Source organism: Lissotriton helveticus, chromosome 12 (genome assembly GCF_964261635.1).
Source record: "Lissotriton helveticus chromosome 12, aLisHel1.1, whole genome shotgun sequence".
Taxonomy (NCBI): domain Eukaryota; kingdom Metazoa; phylum Chordata; class Amphibia; order Caudata; family Salamandridae; genus Lissotriton; species Lissotriton helveticus.
In genome coordinates this window covers 105,131,252-105,146,932 of record NC_136073.1, presented here as the reverse complement: position 1 = coordinate 105,146,932, position 15,681 = coordinate 105,131,252, and the positions used below count along the sequence as shown (strand labels likewise).

Below are 15,681 nucleotides of genomic sequence, written 5' to 3'. Positions count from 1 at the left end.
ATGGCGTCTAGTGGAGGTTTGATTCTTGGTTGCACAGCATCAAAGTGTTGGTCCTTTTTGGACCATGTGGGCTTCGATCTAGGTGTGTTGTTCAATTCTTGGATGTGCAGGTATCTGTGGTTCTTGTGTACATTTAATCTCTCGGTATCTGCTGTTTCTTTTTAGAGACATGGGTTATATCTGGTTATGAGGGGTGTTCTAGACAGAAGGGGTCTGTTTTGGGTCATTCATGAATTTGTAGTGGGACATGTCTTAGACATATTGAGCTTGTCTGGGTATGGGGTGTTGGACCTTGCTTGGGTTCATGGATATAGAGCTGTGTCTCCATTTGTTGGGCTAGTTCTTTGCAATCCAGAGGGAAATGTGGCTCTGGGTACCTGTGATCTGTCTGGTTGCAATGGGTGGTTCTTTGGTGAATTAGGTTTGTAAGTATGGTGGTAACTTCATGAGTATAAGGGGAGTTTGTATGTCTGTTGGGTCGGGTCTAGGCTACATGGAGTCTATATATTTGGTGGGCCATACAAGGATGCATAGGCATTTTTCTGGTGTGTTGAATCAGTTCTTTGCTGTACAGTGGTGAGCCTGTCAGAAGGTAGTGAGCCATTCTTGGATGTACAGAATCTACCTGGGCATGAATGTAAGTTCTTGAAAACAGTATAGCTTTATTTAGTGTCGAGTATGGGTTCTTGTGTATATGGAGCCTCTCTGAGTTTGAGGACAGGATCTTATATAAATCACAACTACTGATGTCTGTTGGGATATTCTTGTGGATACAGATTCAATCTGTGTGCAGTGGTCATCACATGAGAGCTGCATAGTGTTTGGTTCTGCCTATAGGTAGAAATGCTGTGGATTATGCTGAAAGATAACATTATATTTTCATTTCTTCTTTTTGAAGAGCAGAGACGGAGCGGGGGCTATCTCGGAAGCACATCATTGAAGGTAGGTCTGAAAACCAAGCAAATCCTCTGGTGTACCAGTCCAGCAGCCCATCAGAACCCAAACTCATGACAATAACAAGCAGAGCTATATGGCCACCCATGCTACTTTACCTCAAGATCCATATGTCCAGTTGGGCTTTAGCCCATAAGAGACACAGCTCAATAGAACCGCATACTTATACAAATTCAAGATTACCAGTGCATCTTGACATTCAGAGCAACAAGTCCAACAAACCACAGATTAGAGCCACAGACATAATACCCCGACAAGCAAAGCCCGAGCCACCCCCCAACAGAATCCTCTGCACAATGCTCTAGCTCCCTTGAACATTTGCTTTTTATGACTAAACGGTTGTGGATGAAATGCAGCTTTGGAAGCAAAGCTGGCACCCTGCAAGCTGGAGACTTTCATTGTATCTCATCTCCCTGGAAAGTAATATCTTCAATGTTGATGCAGGTACTTCGATTGGTGATAGCTTGCGTATAATTTTGGAGTCACTACAACCAGTTGGCAGGAAGGTACAAGTTTATCTTTTGCTAGGATGTCTAAAACAATGTATGCATGGAGATCCTGAAGGTGTTCACAGATATGTAGAGCTCCCTGAATAGAAGAGATGGTCATGTGGTTTGGGCCAGTTTTATTTGCCAAAAAGGGAGCAAAAAGAACACATTCCCACATAACCCTTCTGGAGGGTCTCTGTGAGGTCTTAACTTAGTACAGTCCTTCCTCTTGGGTCCACCAATCGAGTGCCATGAATCCGTGCCCGCAGGGCTGCCTATCATGGGATTTAATTCTGTTGGCGACAATCAGTTGAGAAAGAAGTGTTGGAGGGTTATAGGCTTGTTCTGCATCGCCTCCCTTTATGGTGTACTCTGAGCACAAATTCACCTTCAAACTCAGAGCTTCCTTCTTCAAAAGTATCTTCTGACTTTCACTTACCTGAAGTTATAGACCCCAGAAGGGCAATCAGCTGCTGTGCATACAGATCAAAGTATTCAGGGATTGATGACAGCCTTTTTTTGTGGAATGTGAGGGCCCCAGGCTATCAAAAGCTGAAGCAAAGATGACAATTACCAGGTGTCTCTTTCTCTATGTTAAACATTGCTATGAACTGTCAGATGCAGACCCCCCCCACCCCCCAGAGAAATATCATGCTAATTCAAGTACAGAAAGGCAGCTACATCTGTCCTCATCACATGATTTCCAATTCAGGCCATTTGTCAAGCCTGGGACTCTGCTCCTTTTGCAAACCTTTCTGTAGGACTGATGGTGGAGCAGCATCTCACTGTGGCACAGATGTACTTAAGAGTGTCCTTTGTTAAAACCTCATCTTCTGTGGCCATTGGTACTCCTGCTTTCAGAGACTGCGGTGTGTGCAGATTGCAGGAGGATTCTGCAGAAGCGAGTATGCATTAGAAGAACCTTTACCTTCAGAAAGGTGTTGGTTGGTCATTAACCCCTTCCACACTCATGACGAGCTGGGCTCGTCATGAAGTAGCCTCCTCACACGCTCATGACGAGCCCAGCTCGTCATCTTGTGTGGGATTTCAGATTTCTCAGCACAGCAGGGGAATATGCTGAGCAGCCATGGGGTTAATTTGTTATTTGCATTTGTTCGGATTCACCATCTGCACCCTTAGCCTCTGTAAAGGTGCTGAAAAAAGGGGGAGACTGATGTGACCGGTCCCTGTGGGGCCTTATAGGGACTCGCTCTGTCACTTTGTGAAACAACTCTCCAGCTCTCATCCTGTGCCTGGAAACAGTTTTCATAAAGAATCTGAGGGATTCTTTTTATCCATTGGAGAGGGGTCATCTTACATTAGTGACTTATACTTTACATGCAAGACATCAGATGCAGCCCAGCCAAAGGGCACTCAAAACATTTATATTCATTTTCTGTAATTTTTTACAAGAACCTTTAACCACATCCTGCCTTGTCCTTTCTTTTGGACATAGCTGATTTCTATTGTATATACAGCTCTTTTTCATTAAGGTGCCACAGTGTTGATGTGTCAATCAATGCCCCTGGATCACGTGTCACTTATGTTGAGTTTCTCTGAGTATCATCTCATTGCCTCTCTTCCAAGCAGTATCTCACTGTCCCTGGCCTCAATCTCTCTGCCCCCCCCCATCCCCCCTGACTCAAGGCTCTGGGGCGGCTCTAGGCTCATGGCGGCCCTGGGCAGGGAGGTAAGGTAGTGGGCCCCGGAAGAGCGGGTCTGGGTGGGGCGGAGTGTGGAGGCCAGTGAAGAGGGGGGGGGGTCAGGGTGTTTGGAAGTGGAACAGAGCCGGAGGCCGCCAAATCCCTGCCAGGGGCCGCCACGCAAATATGTATCCATCCTCAGAGGATTGATATATTAAGGATATAAATTGGCGTGGTGTTTGGCGGCCTGGTGTTTGGCGGCCCTGTGCAGGTGCACAGCTTGCACATGCCTAAGGCCGCCCCTGCAAGGCTGTGTCTGTCCGTGCCTGGCCTCTCTGGCACAGGCTGTGTCTCTCTCTTCAACACTCTGTCCTCCAGGTAGTGTCTCTCTGTCCCCATTGCGTCTCTGCGACCCTGTGAGAGCAGCATCTCTCCTCCAGGTGGTGTCATGTGTCCTTGACGCTGACCTCGGTGCCACTGATGCTGAATTTCTGTCAGTCATCCCTGTCGCGCTTCTCCAGGGAGTGTCTCTCTGGGAGACGATTCTTAGTCTAGAGAGACTGAGGGCAGGGAGTGTCTCTCTGTCCCTGGCCTCAGCCTCTCTGGTCCAAGATTTGTCTGTCTGTCCCTGACCACAGGCTGCATCTGTCTGCGGCAGTCTACCTGCGCAGGTAGCGTCCCTGGCTCTGCTGGTGTCTGTCTTTCTGTCTCTGACCCCCGCTTCTCTTCTCGCAGGTCTCAGGGGCTCTCTCGAGAGGCTGCAGCTGGACTATGTGGACATTGTGTTTGCCAACAGGATGGACGCCAACAGCCCCATGGAAGGTGAGTGCCGGCTTACTTCTGCAGAGTTACACACAAGCAGTGCGACACATAGCATGCAAGAACAACAAGCCCTGCCAAAGCCAACAGATATAGGGCCTCATTTATGAGGCTATGCGTCATTTTTACGCCGCTGATGCGTCACTTTTTGTGACGCACCAGTGGCATAATAAATGCGCCTTGTTGTGCCATATTTACAAAGTGACGCATCTAGGTAGATGAGTTACTTTGTAAACCCCTGCGCCACATTATACCTGTGCCAGGTATAATGTATGCAAGGGGGGCGTATTGAAGCAAGAAAGGGTCGTAGAAGTGACGCAGTGAAATCTATGTGATTTCACTGCACCACTTCTAGGACACAAATGCGTAAATTTCTTACGCCTGCCTCACAGCAGGCGTAAGACTGACGCAGGATACATTGCTGGAGTTGCGTCACTTTTGTGACACACTCCAGCAATGCGTCACTTTTGCGCCATACAGATATGTCAGGAATACTGACCTATCTGTAACTCCTTGCACAATGATGCGTCATACTGTAAATATGACGCATCATTGGTGTTGCAAGGAGGGCGCAATGAAAAGTGACGCATCGCTGTTTTCACGCAGCGATGCGTCACTTTTCATAAATGAGGCCCATGGTTTTTATTTTCAGTTACGAGCCAGACCTGTTGTATTTGTCAAAACATTCCCATGATACCAATTCCGGGGAATTTGTAAATGTTGTCAATTACAAAACCACACAAGACTCGTCTACATATTTCCATTGCCATGTCGGTTGCGTATTCTTTAACATTACAATGTTGTAAGTGAAAAAGACCTTCCTATGGATCACTGAAATATTGAGATGTCTAAAATTGAATTGTTAAACTATCTATGTGTTTGTGAAATAAGAGCTTAGCAAAGTTTCATGTAATGTGGATGTTTTTTAACTGTGATGAGTACTGTGCACTTTAGCAGCCGAGTAGATAATATTTTGTTTAGAACTCAATTGATAACATTTTATTTTCTGCCATGTCCTCTCACTACTTAGCTATCTGTAGTAGACGCGATTTGGTATATTCTGAATATTAATTATATTTTTTAGAGGATGTAGCAGCGCTACTTTTACCCATGCTATTAGCACAATGCAATTTACCAATAACATCTCTAGGGGAAACCTTTCTGTGATTGGGTGTTTCAATGTTTAATGATTACATCTAAGGCACTTTATTTTTACCTCGTATTTTATCTGCTCTGTAGTGACGATGATTAATGAAATTTGATTATAATTCGTGTTATTTACACTATTGCTCTTCGCTCCTTTAATCAGGGTTGGGTTGGTTGAATCAAGATGCTGTTGATTGGAAAATGTAAATGTTTTCTGTTTTATGTAACTTGCCTCCTGTTCCTTGATTTAATGTATGTGTCTTTTTTTGGTACTGCTCTGTACTTCTCAGTATAAAATCCAAATAGAAAAAGCCTCGTCTGCAAAATAAGCATAGCTTATATAATGATGCACGTAAGGGTTTTAAAAAAAACTGCTTTGAAACATGGCTTGGTGTTTTTGATATAAGCTTTAACAGATGTGCTAAAACCTTACTGGATTTTGCAAGAGTGCATTTGGAGTTTAAGGCCTCTCCAGAGCACACCTCACTTACTGGCATTCCTGCTTGCATTGTTGATTGAGTTCAGATTGAAACACTCTGCACTGCTGCCAGTTACATCCACAAAAGAAAGAATAACACCTCCACACATTTCACTCCACAAATGTGTTTATTCACTGCAGCTGTTATTCGTTGTAACCTCCTTTGAATCAGCACCTGCTGTTAGGAGGGAATAATTGCGTCTTCAGAGGTCTTTACATTAAATGCATCGCTAAGTGTATTACTCTTTTTGTGTGGCATGTGCAATTACATTGTATTTGTGTGAATTCTTTAGTGAGTCACGAGAGAATGCAAATGTTAAATAAGAGTTGTGCTGTGCTGTAAATCAACGAGCAAGCATATAACATAAGTTAATTTTTTGCAATGATCTGTAAAGATTACAGCGCTGTGTATGTCCATGACAGATGAGAGAGCGCAAACTGACTTAAATGTATGAGTACATCACACTTACCTGTAGTAAGCACAAATCATGAGGAGAAATGCCATGAGTGCTAATAGTATCTGCAATTATATTCTGAAATGTATAGCTAATGTAGAGATTTAAGTAGAAGTGGAACTAATACAGAAATGTGTGACATTATATGATTTTATTAGATGTGATTGTTCTTGAGTCCATGTCGTGTAGCTGCTAAAACATAAGATAGTATGTGGTTAAAAGCAGAACGTGGTAGGCCTCAGGGCCAGAGCTGGAGGGAAAGGGAAGGTGGTTCTTTTCACGACACAGATTGTATTAATGTTTTGGTCATTGCATTAAATAGGCCATGATTTATAGAGATGTTTACTAAAATAATAGAATAAGAATATTAACATGCTTTAATTAATGAAGAAGTTGAATGCTATAGTCATAATGAGAAATATTGTAGGCCTGAAATGTTTTAACGTTGATTTACACGTACATGTCTGGGCTGAGAAATGTTGCAAGCTTTTTCTTTTTAGAAGTCTATGAGAGTTGGGTTCTTGGCTGCAGATATCTGTCTGCAAAGGATAAGGGGGGATCCAATTATAAATGAATGAATAGAGGTCTGTTCAGTGGACGGCCTAGACATGGAGGAGGGTTCCGGAATGTTTGAGGGGTATCAGCGGGCCGGAGAAGAAACTGTGAAGCAAGGTCAACTCTAACGTACGAGGCCCAATACAAAGCATCATGGAAAAAGCCAGAAGCTACACCACGTGAGGGGCGTCTCGCAAGGGGCGTCTCAAATGTTGTTGACTGTTTTGTATTAGGGACAGCACCCCTGGGTGGAGTTAGAGCAGATACCTGAGGACCCTTTAGAGAGCGGATGGGTAGGCAGAGAGGGGTCATGACTGGAGAACTATAGGTTTTCACCAAGAGACTTAGAGTGGGTGACTTCCCTTGGGGGTCATTCACTGCTGACACCTTTGTTAGGTTGGGGATTTGGTTAAGTAGGGATACCATCTAGAGCAGGGTAGGGACAGCCTAACCTTTGCGTTTTCCTCCAACCTAAATGAAGGAGAGATATGCGTCAATGCTGATAGCTTTATTATTCTTAGAACTTGTGTTAGTGATTTCTGTTGCTCGTCTGAGGGCTTTCCGAGAGCACATGTATGTAATTGGACCTGTGTATCTCGTTAATCTCATTCTGAGATGCTTGTATTTGCAGCTTATCATATCTTTACAATAAACTTTTGAAAGCTAGAAGTTGTCTGTGATCTTTGGGAGCAGAGTCCTTTATTGGGTGGACTAACTTGGAAATAGGTGCACTTTCTTTCCTCACAGACAGGCAACAAAGGTTCAGTCGACCAGATCGAGGTTTGGATCAATAGATATAAGGTATCGATCAAAATCTCGCCCTTTCAGTTGGTAGCTATAGAGGATGGTTGCCTTCTTGAGGACGGTGACCTAGGACAGGTTAGCTTACCCCAAGGCCCCTAGAGATCGATGATCGGAAGAACAGGCTGCTGGAGAAGATCCGGATGACGTGAGAAGCAGCAGTATCGGTCGAGAGTGAGTATAAAGGGTTATGCGTGTTAGATTGCGGTGTTTTGTATTGTATCTATGTTGTAATGTCTGGCGGAGTTGAATGTCTGTAGAGTGACTGTGGAACAGGTTGTGAGCGCGCGCAACCGGTGGAAATCTTAAGTTCAAGGAGAGCTTAAGTGGTTCGGGTGTATCGGACACCCAGAGTAATTGTCAACTAGTGTGAAGGGGGTCATGAGGTACCATTGATCACCCGAGAGACCGAGATAGGGGGAACGTAAGAGTGAGTGCGTGAGTAACGGACGCTGGTCGGAAGTTACTGTGTGTGTAAGCAACCTATCAGAGAGACGATAGACATCTCGTCAGTTGTGTTGACAATTACAGATAGACTGTGGACGTACAGTCGAGAGAAGTGACCGCTTGGTCGGAAGTAGTCATTTTTCGGTGTATGAATGGGACGCATGCATGACCGGGAGACGAGTTGAGAAAGGAGGGGTGCTGCTGCGAAGCGGAGAAAAGTGACGTCAGGTGGTGTCGCGACGTGATTGGCCGACCGGAGAAAGACCGCGCTGTGATAGGCCAGCTAGCGAAGACGTCAGACAGGGTCGCGACGTGATTGGCCGACTGGAGAAAGACCGCGCTGTGATAGGCCAGCTAGCGAAGACGTCAGACAGGGTCGCGACGTGATTGGCCGACTGGAGAAAGACCGCGCTGCGATAGGCCAAGATAGCAAAGCCGCGACAGGATTGGTGGATTGTCATCAGGAAGTAAACAGAATAGCGAGGCTGGATTTTGTGCGCATAATTATGAAGTGTTTTAAATGGCTGAAAGCAGTGTTTAAAAAAGAGAAGCGGGGATCGTATGAAGGGGAAGAAGCCCCGCCGGAGGGTACGCCAGCTCGTTATATGGCAGTGAATGTTGGGCTGCATACGATCCTTTGGATATCAGAGTGGAGTAAGATTACTGAAGGAAATGAGGAACTGACGTTCCCGAAGTACGGGACGTTCAGATTAGAGGTGTTACATCGATTAAAATCAGTCATGACCTCAACGAGACCCTTGCCTAGACCGACCCAGTTTGAAGCTCTTGAAGCATGGATTAGGGCAGCGCATGAGAAGAATATGAACAGACGACAGGAAAGGGTGAAACGATCGGTAAGGGCAGTGCAGGATGCCAGGTGGGATGCGGATGCTAAAAGATGGAGAGTGCATAACCTGGAAATAAATAAACTGTACCCAGTGTTAGAGGTGCCCGTAAATAAAAGCCCCATAGAAGAAGATGATGAGAGCGAAACAGAGGACAGCCTGATAAACAGATTATTGACAGACAGGCCACCCCCGTATAATAGAGCAGGGGGAGAGGTCGAGAATAGTGAAGGAGAAAAGGGGGGCAATGCAGGAGAGCACAGACCGCTTCCCAGTTCAGAGTGGGATCCTGAGCCAAAGAAAGAGCTGTCCCAGCCTAGTCAGGTGCAACAGGTAGTCGGGAGGTTTGTGGTACAAAGAGCGCCGGAAACGGAAAGCGCCACATCCTACCCATTGCCAGACGCACTACAGGTACCTGTTACCATAGGTCCTATAATATCGATATATGACCAAGAGAGAGCAAGAGGGGAAGAACGGGTACGGAAGGACAGAGAAAGAGCAGAGAAGGCAAGAAGGAATGATACGATTAATTCCCCAAGTCAGATGCCGATACCGAGAGAGTGGAGCACCCCGATGCACACAGCAGGGGACCCAGGAGGAGATCCTGGGGGCCCTAGATGGCCAATGGATCTGAGGGGATCTGGACGAAAATCCTTTCAAGAGCTAAATGAGTACATGAAGCAGTGGGATGAGGCAGTGAAGGCTCAAAAGAGCATCAATGCTGCGGAAGCTGAAAGAGAAAGTCAGGACAGCAGAGCACGGACTCACTGCGGGGCTGGGGAGAGTAGCCCGGAGTGGGACTGTAGAGGGAGTAGGGGAGTCACCCATTGGGCCCGGAGTGGAGGTAGAACAGACCTGGAAAACGGGGGCCCCGGGAGTGGAGGGGTGGCGTGCCCAATACTCAGTGAAGGGGAGAGGAGAGCGCAAGAGTACAGGAACAGCTTTAAGTGTCCACACTGTGTACCTGGCACCAGAGAACTGAATGGGAGTTGTGAGAGGTCGCACCATAGTCCCTGTGATGACGGAAATGAGCGCAGCCCAGGGAATATGGGGAACCAGGAAGGATCGTATCAGATACTGAGCGATACTAGGCAAAGAGAGAGTAGAGAGCAGAGGGAGAATAACAGAGAGGTGTGCGGGGAGAGGAGAGAAGAAGAAGAGAGTGGGCAGAGCAAGAGTGGGGGTAACAGGCCCGTGTTCCATCACCTTCCTAGATCGGATGGCCGAGCATGGGACCTGGAGAGATGGGAGCGAGGGAGACCACCCATTAACTCTCTCGAGCCCAAACGTAGAGCTCGAAGTTGGGATGGTAGGGAGACCAGTGAGCCCCCTTCGAAAGACATATTGCGAGCTGAGATAAAAGCCAAGAGACTCGATGTCTCCAGTTTAAGGTCAGACCTGGATGACATGGTAGATGGTACCCTGCCTTTAGAAAGAATGGAAATGTATGAACAGGATGAAATACTGTATATGGCAAAAGACATTACTCGAAAAGCGAGAGCAGTCCATGAGAAGTTAGTCGAACTAGCAGGCAAATATATGGTGGACTTGTCAAGAACCAAAGCATTACAGGGTAACCACAGGCTACATTACACAGATCGAGACCTAGATGAGAGGAGAACGATTGGGCTAAAAACGCACATAAGGGAACTGATTGCTGGAATAAGGACATGGAGGGCACTGGATAAGTGGGAAGAGAGGTGGTCCAAGAAAGGGACCGGCAGGAGAAGCATGATTGGTATGACACCAGGACAGCAGGGAATAGAAGCTTACCCTTTGCGGGAAGTGGCAAATGGGAACTATGTACATGTCCCTTGGAGTAGGGGAGATTTAGCTGCTTTTACCACCTCTTTCCCCAAATTACGTGAAAACCCAGTGGAGTGGTACAAGCAAGTGGAGAGATTTGTAAAAATCTCAAAGGTCCTTTGGATAGATCTGAACACGCTGTTTGACATTGTAGTACCAGGCGATCTGTGGACAGCATGCAAGGTTAGCGCTGAGTGGCCCACAACGGAGCCAGAGAGAGATGCCAAGACTAATGGGCCGTCCGAGATTGTGATGGCAAAATTCGAGAGAGTGATGAATTGGCTGAAAGAGAAAGTGCCAATGCAAGACATAGATTGGGTCAGAATAGACCGAACAAGACAGGAACCCAAAGAGACAGTCCACGAGTATTACGAGAGATTGCTGAAGGCGTTTAAACAGTATAGCGGCTTGGATGTAATGGATCCAAAAGACATAGGGCAATTTGTGTCCAAGTTCGTCCTGGGACTGAGACCGGATATTAGTTTAATGATTCAGCAACACTCGATTTGTTGGCAAACTAAACCCCTAGACGAAATACTGAGATATGCTAGGTACTGCTGTGATGAGATAGACTCTAAGGCTAAGAAACTAAAAGAAAAGTTGATGGTGGTACAGATGCAGGCAGCAGGAAAGGGGGGACAACAGCAACAGCAGCAAGGAACAGGTACAGGAGGAAAGAAGCAGTACAGTCAGAACAAGGGCAATGAGGAGAGTTCCACCTTTAGACCCAGAATAGATATAGCTGCCTTGAAGAAAACGACTAGGTGCCACCAGTGCAACGAGGTGGGGCATTGGAAACGCGAGTGCCCCTACAATGTAGAGATAGGAGAGCAAGAGATAGAGGAGGAAGAGGTCCAAAGCGCACCTACAAGAGGGGTAACGCCATACCAAGGAAAGGTGCTCAAAGGGGGGGGGGCTCCTCCCCGAGCCCAGTTCCCGCAACCTCCTCGAGTAGGGAGTATGGGTAAGACCTATAGACAAATGCCCCTGTTTGTGGAAGGGGAAGAGTGCTATTATGTGGACCCATTAACCGGACAGAGAGTGGAAAGAGAAGACTGCACCCTCGGGGCAGCCTTGGAGGTAGACCAAAGGGGACCCTATGTGGAAGCAGAAGTAGCAGGGTGCCCTACGACATTTCTGGTGGACACAGGAGCCACTAGATCCACGATCAGATCAGCTGCAGTTCCAGACCTGCCCATGTCTGGAGAGACCATACAGGTGGTAGGGGTCGCAAACAGGAGAATAACCAGCCAATTGACAGAACCGGTACAGGTGAAAATAGGGAAGTACAGCGATGAGCACCAGTTTGTGGTTTGCGATTCAAGTCCTGTGTGTCTGCTAGGGAGAGACCTGTTGTGTAAATTGAATTGTACTATATATTGTACACCTCAGGGAGTGGAGGTGTTGACCAATGATGATGATGCAGATTTCAAAGTTGCAAACTCAAGAATATGCGTGGAACTGTACCCTACTTTAACAGTAGATGAGCTCCCCTGGGACTTGAGAGAGACAGTGGCACCAGAAGTATGGGATTTCACTGGGGAAGAGATTGGATTGGTCAAAGGGGTGGACCCAGTGAAAATTGTAGTGAAACCGCATGCTGAGTTCCCAAGAACACCCCAATATAAATTGACTCCAGAAACGATTGCAGGCATAAAACCCGTGATCGAGTCCATGATTAAACAGGGAATACTGAAAGAAATCGTGGGTAGTCCATGCAACTCCCCGATTATGGGTCTGCAGAAACCAAATGGGAAATTTCGGATAGTGCAGGACCTTCGAAAGATTAATAACATAGTCGTTTCGTGTTGTCCAGTGGTACCGAATCCATCCGTGATACTGTTTCAGATTCCATTCCAAGCTGAGTGGTTCACTGTGATCGATCTTTGTCAGGCCTTCTTTTCGATCCCTTTGGACGAAGAAAGCCATTTTCTTTTCGCATTTAAGCTGGAAAATCGCGTCCTAACATGGTGTCGTATCCCTCAGGGGTATACAGAGAGCCCATCGATCTTTAACCAGCTTTTAAAGAAAAATCTTGAAAGTCTAGTGCTGCCCCAGAAGTCAGTTCTGGTCCAGTACATAGACGACCTCCTTGTGGCGTCAGAAACAGAAGAAGCTTGCAGGGAAGACTCCATTGCTTTGTTAAATCACCTAGCTGCCAATGGGCACAAGGTGTCCCCGGGAAAATTGCAGTACTGCCTGACAGAAGTGCAGTATTTGGGACACAGAATAGAGAAAGGCAAACGAAAAGTGTCACCAGACAGGATAGAGGCGATCATGAAAATGAATGCGCCTAAGACACAGAGAGAGGTCAGGATGTTCCTAGGGATGGTGGGTTATTGCCGACAGTGGATCGTGAACTTTTCACTGAAAGCAAAGCCCTTGCAAAAACTGACGCACAAAGAGGTGAGTGATCCGGTACCATGGGACAAAGACTGTTTGATGGCGTTCCTACAGCTGCGAGAGGACCTGTGTCGTGCTCCGGCATTGGGAATGCCTGATTACAATAAACAATTTTTTCTTTACTGTTGTGAGAGAGAAGGTTGCGCGTTGTCTGTGTTGGTCCAAATCCATGGGAATGCCCGTAGACCAGTTGCTTATTTCTCGGCTACTTTAGACCCAGTAGCCGCAGCGTTGCCCGGATGTCTCAAATCCGTTGCTGCAACGGGTGTCAGCATTGAGAGATGTGAAAATATCGTCATGGGGCACCCGTTAGAGGTGTGCGTGCCACATTCTGTTGAACTGTTGATGACCAGGACCAAAACACAGCATCTGACCAACAGCAGGCTCACGCGCTATGAGCAAGTTATTCTTGCTGCAGAGAATGTGACCCTCAAGAGATGCTCTGTTTTGAACCCTGCTACCTTGATGCCACTTCCAAATGATATTGAGGATGATGATGAATATACAGACCATGACTGTCTCGATGTGACTGAACTATGCACCAAACCCAGACCCGACATCGTAGATGAGCCACTGACTGACCCAGATGAAATTTTCTTTGTCGATGGCTCATGTGTAAGAGACGAGGTTGGGCAGTTGAGAGCAGCTTATGCTGTTTGTACAATTACTGGAGTTGTGGAAGCTGGGTGCCTGGAAGGAGTACACTCCGCTCAGGTAGCCGAGATTATTGCCCTGACACGTGCTTGCTTGGCAAGCAATCAAATTCGAGTCACCATATACACCGACAGCCAATATGGGTATGGGGTAGTTCATGATTACGGGCAGTTATGGTCTCAAAGAGGGTTCATGACCTCTTCAGGCTCTCCCATTCGCAATGGAGAGTTTGTGCGCTTGTTGTTAGAAGCATTGCAATGCCCAGCAAGTATCGCAGTTGTAAAATGCACCGCACATACCAGAAATGAGGACTTTGTTTCGAAAGGCAATAGATATGCTGATGAAGTTGCGCGGTATTGCGCGGAACAAGGTTACTCTTTCACAGAGGTGGAAGTGGGTGGAATAAATGTAAGAACTGAATTAGCCATGATACTGGAAACTGTTGATACTTGGGATGAACTGTCAACCATGCAAGAAAATGCTCCTGATTCTGAAAAAGAAACATGGGAAAAGGCAGGATGTGTAATGGGTGAGACCCATTTTTGGGTCTCAGCAGACGGCAGAGCAGTGTTGCCCAATGAGATGGTGAGTCCAATGGCTAGACTCATACATGGTCCCGTACACTTAGGGAGAGATGCTATGCTGAGAGTGTTTAGACAAACTTGGTACAATCCTAAGTTTAGAATAGCAGCAGAAGCAGTGTGCCAGCGTTGTGTGACCTGCCAGCAGCTGAACGTAGGGAAAAGAACACCAGTTGCACTAAGTCACATAGGAAGGTCTGGAGGTCCATTCAATCGAATGCAGATAGATTTCATTGAAATGCCAAGGTGCAACCGCCTCCGCTATGTCCTGGTGATTGTTTGTGTGTTCTCCAGATGGGTTGAGGCATACCCTACACGTAGGTGCGACACCCTCACAGTGGCCAAGTTACTGCTCAGGGAAATCATTCCTCGCTTCGGGGTGCCGGCCTTTTTGGAATCAGATAGGGGAACACATTTTAACAGCGAGCTTGTGAAGATGGTCTGTGTAGCGTTAAATATCGACCAAAAGTTGCATTGCAGTTACCGACCAGAAGCCTCAGGAATTGTGGAGCAGATCAATGGCACTATCAAGGCCAGAATAGCAAAAGTTTGTTCCTCAACGACCCTGAGTTGGCCTGATGCCCTGCCATTGGTTCTCATGAGCCTTCGTAGTACCCCAGACAGAAGGACAGGGTTGTCACCACATGAGGTGTTAATGGGGAGAGCAATGAGGCTGCCATCTATCCCAGCTACTGCACTGTTAAATATCACAGATGATATGATCCTGGACTATTGTAAGGGGCTGTCTGACGCCATGCGTTCTGTGTCCCTTCAGGTGCAGGCTGCCGAGGTTCCAGCGTGCCAGGGCCCGTGCCATGACCTGTACCCTGGGGACTGGGTCCTGGTGAAAAAACATGTGAGAAGAAGCTGCTTGGATATTCGTTGGCGTGGGCCCTTCCAGGTCATCCTGATCACGAACACAGCTGTGAAGGTGGGAGGCCTGCCCAATTGGATCCACGCGTCACATACGCGAAGGGTTCCAGCACCTCTGGAAGAAACAGCTCCTCTCTCGGATAGACGTCCAGCAGGGGACCGAGAAGCCATAGAGGGGGCTAGCCAAGCTGTAGAGGTGCCAGCGGAAGCAGGGAACGAGTCTGACCAAGCTGAGGACGGTCAGTACAACAGCGAAACAGAGGACGCTACAGAAGGAGAAAGCAGCTGGGAGTACGAGTCTGACCCTGACAGGTCTGAAAGAGAGCGAGAACAGACAAGAAGGAGAAGGAGTAGAAGGGCACGTGGAGAAGCTAATTGGCCGCAAAGAAGGAGCTCTAGCCTGAGGTCAACTCCAGAGTTAACCCTTCCTCCGATATCAGAAGACTCAGACCCAGAAGAAGGTGCTCAGGGCGCTGAAGCACCGGACCGAAGAAGGTCAAGAAGAGTGCGTGTGCCTAACAGAAGATACTCCACACCTGAGTGGACATATCTGGCGACAAATGTCTGTGAAACCGGAGACAGGGAGGATCCGAGCGGTGGTGGTGTCCAGTTCTGAGCCCATTATCACCGTGGAAATAAGACTGTTGGTACCCGGTGTCGAACAAGAAGGGTCACTAACATTCATGCTCCCCAGACCTCCCCGCCTCAGCAAGTTAAAACACATGTTCCTTTC

At 47.1% G+C, this 15,681-nt stretch overlaps 1 protein-coding gene across 1 annotated transcript in view; it reads left to right on the top strand.

Moving 5' to 3' along the window:
* The window catches only part of LOC144798548 (voltage-gated potassium channel subunit beta-3-like), a 202,731-nt gene that overhangs the window by 121,208 nt on the left and 65,842 nt on the right, over positions 1 to 15,681 (top strand). Inside the window, exons 7-8 of the mRNA XM_078669482.1 lie at positions 899 to 942; positions 3,821 to 3,907. Of these exons, the coding sequence (XP_078525608.1) occupies positions 899 to 942; positions 3,821 to 3,907 (131 nt within the window). The remainder of the gene's footprint in view (positions 1 to 898; positions 943 to 3,820; positions 3,908 to 15,681) is intronic.